The sequence below is a fragment of the Elephantulus edwardii genome, unplaced genomic scaffold (genome assembly GCF_000299155.1).
Source record: "Elephantulus edwardii isolate Elephantulus edwardi_28Jun2011 unplaced genomic scaffold, EleEdw1.0 scaffold00102, whole genome shotgun sequence".
Classification (NCBI taxonomy): Eukaryota; Metazoa; Chordata; class Mammalia; order Macroscelidea; family Macroscelididae; genus Elephantulus; species Elephantulus edwardii.
In genome coordinates, this window is record NW_006399852.1 from 11,545,349 (window position 1) to 11,559,530 (window position 14,182).

At 37.0% G+C, this 14,182-nt stretch overlaps 1 protein-coding gene across 2 annotated transcripts in view; it reads right to left on the reverse strand.

The window, feature by feature from the left end:
* Positions 1 to 5,967: 5,967 nt before the first annotated feature.
* GPR126 (G protein-coupled receptor 126) overlaps positions 5,968 to 14,182 on the reverse strand; it is a 187,460-nt gene continuing 179,245 nt past the window's right edge. For both annotated transcript variants that reach the window (XM_006891668.1, XM_006891667.1), the window contains 3 exons: positions 13,440 to 13,541; positions 12,289 to 12,441; positions 5,968 to 6,175 (listed from right to left, as the gene is read on the reverse strand). In XM_006891668.1, the coding sequence (XP_006891730.1) occupies positions 5,997 to 6,175; positions 12,289 to 12,441; positions 13,440 to 13,541 (434 nt within the window). In that variant the 3' untranslated portion in view covers positions 5,968 to 5,996. The remainder of the gene's footprint in view (positions 6,176 to 12,288; positions 12,442 to 13,439; positions 13,542 to 14,182) is intronic.

Genomic DNA, 14,182 nt, shown 5'->3' on the forward strand with positions numbered 1-14,182 from the left:
AACCACTGTGATCTAGACCATAAATAAATATTAAACTATTGTTAATAAGAACATCACCTCTTTTGTTTGAATTGACATCCAAAATTTATAAAAAAATATTTTAAATAATTCAGAAATAAATCAGACCTATTAAGCATATGTCATTTAAGAGTTCAAAGATTTTGAAGTATGTTAGAAATTCTTCACTGCACACTTATTTACAAGTGTTTTAAGAACGCCTTAACCAGTAAGGGTTAAGATTTTATAGAGTATTATTTGAGTATGACTGTTTAGAACAATTAGAATACTTGAATGAGCTGACTGGAAGACTCTACTTGAAAAAGCTTCTTCCCAAATGCAGTGCCTATTCCTTCCAGTTGTCCTATCAAATCATCTTTCTTAGCCCAATGTGGATATGGTTCCTGCTAAGTCCAGGAATCTCCTCTCTCTCATTTGTGGGTGATATAGACAGTCAGGGTGGTGCGCTGCTAACTAAAACATGGCTGGAAGTCCAAGTTCATCTCAAGGTGCCTTGGAAGGAAGGGCTAGTGCTATACTTTTTGAAAAATTAGAATAAACCTCAACAATAATAGCAAAGTTCAACAGAGCAACAAACAATAAATACTGGCAAGGCTGTGAAGAGAGATTGGAATCCTTATTTGCTGCTGGTCGGAGTGTAAAATGGTGCAACCACTATGGAAGGCAGTTTGGGTTTTTTTCTCAAAAAGTTAGAAATACCATTTGAGCCAGCAATGCCACTACTGTGAATATAACCTAAAGAAACCGTAACTGCCATCCAAACAGATATTTGCACACCTATGTTTTGGGGGGCATTATTTACAAGAGCAAAGAGATGGAAGCCACCCAAGTACCCATCAACAAATGAACTGATGGAAAAACTGGTATATTCATACAAAGGAACACTACACAACACTGAAAAACAATGAACTCATAAAACATTACAGAACATGGGTGACCATGTAGAACATTATGCAGAGTGAAATATCTCAGTCACAAAAGGACAAACATTGCATAGCACCACTGTTATCAAGCAGGTCTGACATGAAGGCTTGGGAGGAGAACAGGATAAGAGCGGATAAATAACAAACATTGAATGCATCTATTCACTGGAATAGATGAAGAAAAGAACTGTTTATAAGGAATATATATTAGGAATTATATGTATGACAATAACTCAGACTAAGAGGTTCCCTGCAATGGGGACTAGGTGGTGGTGGTGGTAATTGTTCAGCAAGGAATGGATATCTTTTAAAAAAAAACAATAAATGTGAACTGGGGGGGTGGGGAAGTGAGGAGAAGTGAGGGAAGTGGGAGAGGGGGTAAAAATGTGCAACAGTGAATAAATAAAAATCTAACTTTTCTGTAAGTTTTCATTAAAACCACAATTAAAATTAAAAAATTTATATATAAAAAAGAAAAATTAGAATGTAAAGTCTATGACACACAGCTCCATTCTAATACATATGGAATCACCTTGAGTCCTAGTGAATGCAATGGCAATTAAACATGCCTACCTGCTGAGTCAAGTGAACTTAACCAGTGTCTGATTCAAACACTTTCCAAACAATCATTTTTATTCAAGACTTAGCAAATTCCTGGCATGAGTTTCCTTTTCGCCCTCAGAGTCTATAAAAGCTCCCAAGGCCAGACCACTGTACACAGTTTGCCATGTCAGCCCTACACCTCGAGGTGTTGAAGTGTTGCTTCACATGAGCCTGTTCCTAATTCTCTTTGTTCACAGCACTTCAGGCTCTTCGAAGGCAGCTCAGTATTGTGATGTGGGAGACTGAGTAAAAGGTCTGATGGATGTGGATTTGCAATCTGCTCTTTTCCTGTGACTTCAGGTAAGTTGCTTATCACTGTTAATCACCAGTTTTCCCAAATGGAAAATGAAAATAAGAGTATTGCCTTCCAGAATTGTGATGAAAATGACATGAAATAGGAACTAGGAAGTGTCTGGTTCTCAGAGATGCTTAAGAATTTGACTTGACTTTTGTTTTTCCTATCAAGTCTTACTGACTTGAAGTGGGAGTTGCTTGTGGTCATACAACATAGAGTGCCTTTGGCATTTTTTTTGTGGAGGGGATAGTGTAGGAAAGGACAAGTTAGTCAGAACTGACTATACAGCAATAGATTATAGAAAATAAACAACACCATTTGAGTCTTTCACAGGAAATTTTATTTTCTTTAAGGAAGCAAGAAAAGTATTCTGTTTTTCTTCTAGGGAACAAAAAGGCAGGGAGATGGAGGGAAGGTAAAATATGGTGAAGAGATGAGGAAGGAGAAAAGAAGGGAAGTTGGTATATGGAGTTAAGAAAAGGTACATGGATTCACTGCTTTTATATCGGAAGGGAAGACTGTTACTCAACTGAAAACACAGAAGTGCTTCCAAGACACTTATTTATAAAGCCCAGTTCCTTCAGATTTCAGAAATACTATAAACACGTCAATCGGCAGATCAAACGAGTGTGCCCAGCTACTATGCCCTGCAAGTCCCATCACTCTCTGACCTGCCCCTACCCTTGGAAGAGGTCTGAGCAACTCCCTGTTTTCTTAACATGGCTTGGCCTGGAGTTGTGCAGCTTGGCTCGGGGTACCTAGTTAGCAGTGCCTGGCCCAACTACCTCAAGATTTAGCACTGGGCATACACTTTGATATTTGGGGCTGTGGGCCAAATTGGACCTTGACTTTCTGAAGAAATGAATTACCCAAAATAACCACAGCAAATGGTAGCAAAGGGGTGTATATGTTCTCTTCTGATCATACAGATGAATTCAGCTAAACACCACCACTGTCAAGACTCTGACAATGAAAATAGCTACAGTAATTAGGGAGAGTGGAGAAATATCTTGGGTCCTAATTTTTACATAATATTACTAATTTGATTCTCATTTTGGGACACTAAAGATTTACCAAAATAGAAGGCTGCCTTCCTTTTAATCTGTCACAGAGTTTGGCTGCGCATCAGTCACACTAAGAAAATCCAAAAACCTCAAAATACATTAATCCCCGGTGAACCGAATCTTCGTAATATATTTATTCCCAGTGTTTTGGCAAAAGCATCTCATGTCACTGACTTAATTGGGGGCAGATTATTTTCCAGTTGTGAAATAATGTTTTCCTATTGGAATAAAAACATTTCAGGAGTGTCAGAAATAAAAGCATTTACTCATAAAATAATTTCATAATTTGGAGCATGAACAACATAAGTATTTATTCAAAAACCATTTTCCATTTAAGTTAAATGGCAAATCAGCGATAGTAGCGTCTTACTACTAATCCTAACTTGCACTCACAGTCATTCTTATTCATCCTGTTCAAAGATACTGCTACAGAAAACTCTCACAAAGGACTTAGAAAAATATATACAGTCTCTTCAAAAGAAAGTTAATTAAAGTAACAAAGTCAGGAGATAACAAAGCTTTGATATGAAACAAGGTGACACTTACAGGCACAAATAAATAAATATGTACAAAAGATAGTCTACAACACCATTGGACAAAGTATTACCAAGCCATGGTAACGAAAAAAACAAAAAAGTAGCTTAAGATCCTGGACTAAGATTCTAACACAACACAGTTTTTGTTTTGGGGGTTTTTGTTTGGTTTTTTTTTTTCCAAAAAAAGAACAATACATGAAAAAGTCTCTGAATTAATATTAATCTTAAAACTACATTAAACTAAATGTTGGCTCCCTATTAAATTCTTGTTCTAAATGCAGGCAAGAATTGGGTGTTTGGAATTGAGTATAAAATTTGGTGATGCTTTACAAACATTTGCAAATATTTCTACTCAGCTGATCTTTCGATTTTCCTCATGTGGCTACTGAAAAATGTCTAAATTTTAACTGACATTGTTAAATATGGAAAAAAAAAAGTTTTTCTAGATCTGACTGAATGTGATTAGAAACCAAAAGCAAAGCCATTTTTTATGTTATGCCGTAATTACTGTTAACTATGTAAGCACTCTGGGCATAGATCTCACAGTAGAAAGCTATCGAAATTCTATCAAGTTATCTCTAAGGTCTGGGGTAAGTCTATGTATATTTAGTGGATATTTAAAGTTAATTTTCATCTATATGTAAGCTCTGCCAGAATAAGCAGCTTGTTACTATACGTCTACAGAGAAGGATTTGGCACTACTCTAGAGAATCTAGAGACTTTATGCTTAACTCTTCCACTTCCTGTACCTCTCCCCCAGGAAAGTCTAGCTGGGAAAAGCTCTTGTTCCTCGTGATGGTGTCCCACAGCTAAAACAGAATGATAATAAAGACTCACCACCACATCATCTCTTCATCTCTCCGTGAATGGCAAAGAGCTCCATGAAGGGAACATGAGACGACCCGCTTGACTTGCTAACCAGCGTGGATGCTCTGTTCATCCAGTGAGCTTTCTGTGCAAAGGGAACGGCCTGCAAGGAGCTCAGCCCTGGTCTCTCCTTTAAGCAGACTGGCCAAACCATCTCTTTTCTTATCCCTTGTGTTGCTATCTCCTAAACCTGATGCTTCCCAGAGTCAACGGGCTGCTTCTGTGGAGACGGGTTCTCAGAAATTGCAGCCAACTCAGTCATTTTAGAAAAGTTAAAACGGAGGCTCCTATGCATTCACTAGTAAGCATATACACTACTCAGGAGAGTCAGAGAGTTAAGTAAGCTGCGTAATATTATGCCTAGCTTGTCTGCAGCAGAATTAATCCATAAATAACACACCCTGTATCATAACAGACCTGCTCAGGCTCTTTATTTGGAGGATTTATCCGCAATTCATTTTCAGAATAGTAATTGTAGACCCACATACTTACAAACTTCTCTTGTTTAAGAAAATCACTAATATGTCTCCATTTAAAGAGTCCTTGGGACATAACTATTCAAAGGGGAAAGCAAAGGCTTCTGTTTGTGGGATTGGAAATGTTTTAAGCAGAGCAGGGCTTTATGACCTCAATGACTATGTCTCTAGAATGGGGCAGGGAATGACAGACATTCTCTTCTTCCCTGAGCCTGCGCGCTCAATATCTTTTAAAGGAACTAAAGCAGAAGTAGAACAAATCCATTCTTAAACAGGTAGTGGGAAGGTCCCATTGATGGAACATCAACATCAACACTAAACTTGACTCAAAATACAGGGTTAAATTGCAACTAAAGATGATTCTTAAGTCTGGCGTGTTGGGTATCTTTAAGGCATAAACAAGGTAGGTGAATGATTAAAAATTTACATAGCCTATTTTAACTATTCGAGATTCTGGGCAAAGTTTCTTTCTGAAGCATGCTATGGTTCAGAATATTTAACATTTGGTATGACCAAAAGAAGAAAACTAAAAATAAAAATTAAACAAACCAACAAAAAACCCCAATCTTTTTTACATATTTGGGTCAGACATCACACATTCTTTTTTCTATGTGACACTGACATTTCATTGAAAAAGAGAAAATGCTGCTTTATTAAAAGAAACCAGCGTAGATATTGGAAATCCACTATAGTTATAAATATTAGTGTGCTTCTTATTTTAAAGAAAGAGAGGAGAACAGAACTACATCCAAACCTAGCTGTCGGGTGAGAGTTGAACGTATTCTAAACCGGGGTTAGTCTTAACCTTAACCTCTGCTGTGTTTTGATTTTAATGATTCCCTCTAAATTCTGATTAATCTGATTTAATTATTCAAATGTCTTCAAAGTCCACATTTCTTGTATCTACTCTGGCATGTTTCTGCTCCTACAAATATTGTGAGATGGTGAGATAGATATTATTCCAAAGCAGAAATACACACAGTAGGTGAATTCTTTCATGAAACCCTTCTCAAAAAAATTTCTCACTGCAATGCAGTTACCGAGGTAATAGCACATTTCTATCTGCCCACTGTGTTTTTGCTACAGGCCTTCCTCTATGTTTCTACAGACTAGTTCCTTTTTCAGGGGGTTCATTTTATTACACATGCTGTCTTTCCAGTATTCCGTTTTCTAACTAGGGCAGTATGCAGTTCCCTTTCTTTTGATGAAAAACATTAAAACTTTGTGCTGTGGCTGAAGGTGTCTGACATGATGATATTTTTATAGAAGTTATCTGAGTGGGTACTGCAATAACCCTTGACCTTGTCAATAACCTGGTGCACCGGGATGATTGATGTCTGTTCTCCATCAGCAGGGGTCAGTTTTGATGAGGACTTCTCCAGAGATGTACTGTCTGCAAGGAAGGAGACAGAGACGACAAGTCAGATTGCAAGGTGAGCTGGTGATAAGCCTATGGCCGCCATCTGGAACACTTTCACGGTCTTTTAAAGAGGTGCACAGAAGAGAAGCAGCTTAGATCCTTTCTTCAGCTGCTTATGTGAACCACTAAAGTGTCCTGTTGTCACCATCAAAATGCATTTCCAATATTCACTGGATGGAAATCTTGCTCCAAGTAATATACACTGGAATTTTTAAAAAACTGTTACTGTAACTGACATTTTTTCAGAGGCAATACATTTTTTTAAAAAGTCAGAAAACTTATGATGTATGTGGAAAATGGCTTAAAAGAAGAAGTGATGACTAACGAACAAAGGAATGAAAACACGTTCAAGTATTTCTTGAAGAAAGAGCAGGGCGTCTGAGATGTGTTTCCAAAACCATGCAGAGAAGGGAAGCCAGGCTTAAAAGCATCTGAGAGGCAGAGGAATTCACTGCACCGCCTTCTCAACTTCAGTTATGCCTCATTTTCATACTAAAAAACACTGATTAAAACAAAATTTAAAGGATTTTGGGGGAAATGAACAAAATAAACAGAAAAGCCTCATTTGGAAATGTTTCCCTACAGCTTATCAAATGATAAAAATATAGCATTAATGTATCTTTAGACAACAATGGTAACCTAGTGGGTAAAAGACAGGCAGTTCGAATCCGCTAGCTGCTCCTCAGAAGAAAGATGGGAAATCTCTCCTGTGTGATTTATAGCCTCGGAAACCTTGCACCAACGTCAATATGAGTTGCTTCCAACTCAAAACATTGTCCATAACAACCACACACCAACGAACTAAGGCACTGGGTGACACAATGTTCAAACCACTGCTAACCATGAGCTTAGTGGTTTGAGCTCACCAGCTTCGGGTGAAGATGCAGCAGCCTGTTTCCATAAAGACTGACAGGCTCGGAAGCCCTACAGGGCAGGTCTACTCTATCCTATACGATTCCAGCGAGTTGGAACTGATGTGATAACAATGGGTTTGGTTTTGGAATAACGACCTGAAAATTAGAAAGATCTGTTCTTAAGTTTTCTTTTTTTATGCCATTTAAAGCAAAACAAAACCCACCGCCATGGCGTCAGTTCCCACACATAATAACCCACCACTGGGTTTCAGAAGTTAAATATTTTTTCTGGGAGGGAACAGCCTATCGATTTCTCTCCTTCACAAGAGCTAATGGATTTAAACTGCCAATCTTTCTGTTAGAAGCTCCACATCCCATAAACTATGTCAAAAGGGATCCTTCAGTACAATGTAGCTAAATTTGTTTCTATACCTCAACACTTTTGCCTCTGATAGTGTTCTGAAGCTCACTAAAGCTCTTTTATCCATAAACACATATGGTTGTTTTTATGTTCCCTAAGATATTCCATAAAGATGTGCCATTCTGTTATCTCTCAACACCTGGGGAGGAAAATTCTACCGTAAGATTAAACAGATACTTTGTAGTAATTATAGAGAAACGGTGACCCTCTCCAAAGAATTTTGCCCCCAACAGTCAAATTCTCCTCTCTATTTAATTTGGAAGAAGTAGAAAACCCAATATTTAATGTTACTTTAAGGAAACATAGCTCCAAACTTATAATGCCCAATAAGGCTTTATATAGTTTGAGTAAATTGGACTTCGTATGTAATGAAACATCAAAAATTCATTAACTAGCTAAAGCCATCATCATTGCATTTATCTTTAGAAGCTATTCTATTTGTTTAGTTGTCTTAGGTGGGAGAAGCTAGTACTTAATATATTATATATATATAAATAAATATATAAATAAAACCTTATTTTGATTTATGTACTAATTCAGACAGTTAATTTGAGAACTCTGGTAGTTTCTTGTTGTTGTGTGCTGTCAAGTCATCACCAACCCACAGCTCGCCATGCAGAGGCAGTAAATCACACAGGAGGACAGTGCCCATCCTTTCCCAGCAGGTAGGTTTGAACCTATGCCTTTGGGTCGGTAAAACAGCTTCTTACTACTAGGCCATCAGTAGTAAGGAATTGTGCTGCTGACACAAAGGTACGGAGTTTGAATCCAGCAGCTGCTCCACAGAAGGATGGTCAACTTCCTCCCATGCAATTTAGTGCTTTAGTGAAAACCTGCTGGAGGGTCAGCTATGGGTCAGTTCTAACTTGACAGTGCAAAACAACAATATAGAGAACAGTACTCTCTCCCCACACTGAAAGGAACAGAAGAGATGAATCATGGAAATAATGGAGAGGCTGAAACACTGCAGAATGATTATGTCCCAGTGCTAATAAGGACATTCAAGGAGTCGGAATAGAAAGTCCCATCCCCATTTGGCTCACAGCAAGCTGATCAATTCTGTGCTTTCTTTCAGTTCATATATTCACTAGCCATTGGTTTTCCTTGGAAGAATATTTTCTGTTGACTCAAAACTTAACAATGAACACTCATTCTTAGTGTATATTACGTTTTATAGTATGGATTTTGTTTTTTCCTAAACTACACAGTCCCAGAGACACTTTAAGGATATATTCACTCATATTAATAGACAATTTCCAGGGGCATACTAACATATTTGGTCCAGCTCCATAGATATGAATTTTATGAGTCTTTACAGGATAATAAAGTAAAAGTCTGGACTAAGGCTTTCTTTCAATATGCATAGCTTTTCCTGTATTCTCCTTCGACAATGTTATGAGTAATAACGATATTGATTATAGCTGGAAAAGTGAAAACCAGGGGCTAGCGAAATGAACTATAATTTGACCTTTGCTGAAATTTCAAGCGGTAAAATTCCTCCAAAAGCAGGCTTGTAATTGGCAATTTCTCTTTTATTACTTCTATGAATGTACCATGATATTCTCAGTAATCTATAACAGCAGTTGTAAAGAGTATCATGTCTTTGTTTAAGGAGCTTTCCCTCAAATACAGTTTTCCGTCAGCATTTTACACAGCATGCGGCCCGCTAACTGCAGAGCATGGTACATTTTCTAGAAGGAGAGGCTTGCAGACATGCCATGCAGACCAAGAGCCACCACAGCACGCTGCCATTTGCAGTTTCAGAAATCCCAGCTCAGGGCAAGGACGCCTTTGTGCTAGCCAAGAAGAATCAAAAAGAACAAGCAACTTTGCTGGCGCAGCAAGTCTTAGCTTAATCCATGCAAATATTCTCATTAACCTGGCAAAAAAAATCATGCATTCAAAAAAGTTAATGGAAGGTTTACCTGGATGATGCACTTTTGTTGAAGGAATGCTCTTAGAAGACATTATCTACACCATAAACATATGAATATCTAGATCAATTCCAAGAAATAAACCAACTAGATATTTATGATTATATGAAGTGATTGTGCACACCCTGAGTGCTTTCTGGTATACCAGAAGCCCCACTGTAAATTGGTTTCTTACCAGAAGGCCACTTGTATAGCTGATGACTGAAAACCAGAACAGAAGTCAAGTCGTATAGCTGGCTATTTACTTATATAGCAAGTTAACAAGAATCCATGTAATCCCAAGTGTGTGTTATATGGGAAACAGGAAAAAAATATATATATACTTAAAAATATCTTTAAAGGCAAGATTATCTCTGGCATTTACATTTCTGCATCCCCTCTTTTAACTTCTAGACAATCTTTTAATAATAATTCCCAATACCTCACATTGCAAATTATCTACCTTGTTATCCTCTCTCCCTCACTTAATAGCAGCATTTCATCAAGCTGGCTAGTCTCAGTCTCATTTGTACCACCAGGAAAACAAATTCAACCTGTCTAAGCTTGAAGCAGGAGTGTCATCCACTTCAGAAATAACTTGCCTCTGGAAACTCTATGAACATGGAGAAACACTAAAAGTGTTCTGGTCTTTCATTCATTGGGTTGCTCTGAGTTGTCTATGACTTGACAGCACTTAACAACAACAGCAACTACAACACAGAGAGAACACTGTTGACCTAGTGGATAGAAAGTTATGCTACCAAGCCAAAGGTAGGTGATTTTGATCTGCAGCCCTCAGGCCTGGTTTTAATTGTTTTTGATCCCTACATTCTTCTAAGTGGTATAACACTGGTCAATCCATTTGCTGGACAGAGGTAATTCGTGATTGCTGTGAAGCTAAACACTGTGACACTGATGTGTCAAATGAGATAACTGTTACCCATGGTGGACAGTGTTTGGTGGAGCTCCCTGATTATAACAGGCTTGGAAGCAGGAGTGGCATCCACTTCTGAAATAGCTCACCTCTGGAAACTCTATGAAGGTGGAGAAATGATGAAAGTTATACAAGTGCTCAGGTCTTTTGTTCATAGGGTTGTTATGAGTCATCTAAGACTCGATGGCACTTAACAAAAACAATCTCTGTTCATAATTGATTGGTAATGAGTTGAAATGAGCATTTGATTTTAAGTTTGATTAAATAAAATGAGGGGAAAGGCATGATAATACACTGATATTTTTGTTCCAGAAAACTACCATATTAAGTAGAATAATCTAGATTACTGTAGACAATAATGATGCATTTATAATCCATTTCCTTACACTAAGTATCCTTAAGCACAGGTTGTAGTTGATTGCCACTGAGTCGAGCGCGATTCCTAGTGACTCCATGAACAAAATACCTGAAGCCTTTCTATAATTATTGTCATTTTTCAAAGTTCATAGTGTTTCCAGAGGCATTTGGTTTAGGAAATGGATGCCACTCCTACAGGAGACTTCTTAATTTCAGGCACAACTGTCAGTGACATGAATCAAAGACGTACCTATTCTCTAAGGGAGTTTACAACTTTCACTCCACTCCTAAAAATTCCTTTCATTCTAAGAAACTAAGACCCGCTCTTAAACTGCTCCAAATATAAGTTCCTTCCTTAATTAATTTCAGAATTAACAAACACTACATATTCACATTTATTCTTCCACTCGCCCTTACAGAGCCACCACAAACTCCAGAAAATAGCTGCTCCAATAGCAAGGAACAGAGAGTGGTACAATACGGGCTGTGCATAAGAATTCACACGTAGGGGAGCTCTGGTGGCCTAGTGGTAAGGAGCTGCAACTACAATCCCAGAGGCGCACGGTTCAAATCCACCAGATGCTCTGCCGGGGAAGGAGGGACAATCTCCTCCTGTACCAGTCAGATCTGATTTGACGGTACACTCACACAAAAAGTAATAAAATAAAATAAAATTTAAAAAAAAAAGAATTCACACGTGCATGTGAGCCATCTATAATTTAAGCATTTATAACTGGAATATTTATAGATACATTACACAGCACACTCCCTCACTTTCCAGTCTCAAAACAGCAAACATTAATCCTCTCTGTATTATCCACCTTGCTCATATTTAACAGTCAAACACTTTCTTTTTTTTTCACTGCCATTTTTCTTTGGAGAATTTTTAGTTAGGAAAAGTGCTGCATGTTAGATGTAGGCAGTGGTCTTCTAGAAATTTATTTCAACTCTTAAAGTAGTGATTCTATTACTTCTCTATGCAGTTATGAAAAGGTTACATCATTTCACTCTATTCACTGGCTACCAAGAAGTGAAGAAAAAAAAATCTGCTTTTGTTTGTATTATTCACACATATGTTCCATTACAGAAGATGTGGTCCCTTGTAAATGACATGAGAAAACCCAAGAGAAATAAAGGCTCTTTTGAAGGACCTGTACATCTTCTAAATACTAAGCTCTATATTCTTTTATATTTAATCAGTGATTTAAAGAGCAATTGCCAATAAACACTCTCTGGTAATGAATTAAAAAATAACACCAAAGTCTTAAATGCAATGTGGCCTATTCCTATACCAATATGTCAAGTATCATTCATCTTAGACTGAACAATCAGTAACTCTATCCCTGTATTTTTAAGATAAAAATATATTTTAACATTATATTACAATTTTTGCAGGGTGGAGGTATCAAATAATACTATAATGATATTTATAGTTGAACCATATTTGGTTGTAAAAGAAACAAAACAGTTAAAATATTAAAAGGATAAAGTCTTGGAACTAAATAAGACTTTGACTGGGCATTGTGATCTAGCAAACTTCGTGATCTGCCACTTTTCTCCAGTGAACATGAACAGAAAACATGTTCGCCGTGGCAAGAATGACTTACCAGTATGGCTGTTCCTTTTGAAATAGGTGGTTGAGCTGGATTTAGATTTGGATGTAAGGTAGGTTGAGCTGGAACCAATAGAGCTCGAAGATAATGATTTTCCTAGATTATCAGAACTTTTCTTGATGATATTGGTGGCTGTCTTACTCCAATCTAAAAGAAACGGCACAGTTCCATGTATATGTTTTATGGAAACATTTTCTACTTTGTAAACACATCACTATATTTTATAACTGACCTGGAACTTATTTTTAATATCTTAGCAAAGGTTCAGAGAAGAGATTGACAAATAATACAGTAAACCAAAGAAAGAAATATGTTCCTTATTTTGACCACACACACATATATATATATATATATATATATATATATATATACACACACACGTATGTATGTGTATACGTATGTATATATATATAAATATATGTGTGTGTGTGTATAAACATATATATATTTAAAATTCTACTTTAACTGTTTAAAATTCTGTATTAATAGTGGAAAAAATAGCTATTATGTATTTTTAAGGTTGTGACTTAAGGAAAGAACTAAGTAGTAGAGAATAATTTTCTTTAAGCATATAACAACAACAACTACAACATATTTTACACTTAGAAAAAAGATCTCTTGATCTCGTAATGCAGATTCTATCTAATATTGTAACTGAGGATCTCAAAACATTAAAAACATGAACATGATTCTCATATAGTAAAACTTCTAAAGATCAGACCCAGAACCATAAAAAAATCACTCAATCTATTTGAAATTCTTGTTTCTCCTCTGTACAATAAGAAGGTTAGGTCCAAAATCCTTAGCTGTCTTCTAGTACCAATAGTCTAAGACTTCAACTGAGCATTTTTTATAGACTCTAACTTTACAGCTAGCCTGTCATTAGGGAGCTCTAGTGACCTAATGGTAAGAAGCTGTACTGCAATCCCAAAGGTATGCAGTTCAAATGCCCCAGCTTCTCTGTGGGTGAAGGATGAGCAGTCTCCTCCTGTGTAACGTACTGCTTCTGAAAACCCACAGGAGGGTCAGCTATGGGTCGGTTCCCACTCAACCAGACACAGCTACTATTCGAAGCAGACTGCCATATCTATGGTTAAGGTCTCAGAGTATGCTCAGACACACACACAAAGAAGCATGCCTTTTACCTGAGTTATCTGCCAACCGAAATCTGCCACAGCAGAGGTGTCGCCTCCACTGTTTCTGAACGTTCTCCTTCATGGCACAGTGGAAGATAAAGATAAACAAACCTGTGGTAAAGGGAGATACAGATAATGAAGAAGTCACTAAAAGAGCAAATTGCTTAAGTGAGGAAATCTTGTAATGCCATGTATGGTGGCTTTTATCCTTCCAAACAGTTCACAAAGGCTCAACTAGAAGAATAATGAATATTAATAAATTGTAAGAATTGGATTCTCTTTGTTTGTTCTGCTCATTATTCATTATGAAACATAACATTCAAGTGGAAAGAAGCAATATTCAAATTTTAAGACAGTGTAGATTTTCCTTATATTTGTTCTAAAATTATATAAAAATTCATACTATTTAGAAGATAAAAATTAAAAAATATAAACACATCAACAAACACATTTATCACTTATTTTTAATGTGTATATTCTGAACAACTGAATGTATATATTTTATTATGGTTGTAATCATACACTATACCAGGTGGAGCCACAGGGCACTGGAATTTTTGTAGGTCAAAACTGGCAAATAAAAATCTAACAGTAGGCGAGCTCTGGTGGCCTAGTGGCAGGAAACTGCACTGCAATCCCAGAGGTGTACAGTTCAAATCCACCAGATGCTGTGCTGAAGAAGGAGGAACAATCGCCTCCTGTACCAGTCAGATCCAATTTGATGGTACACACATAAAAAGAATAAATAAATA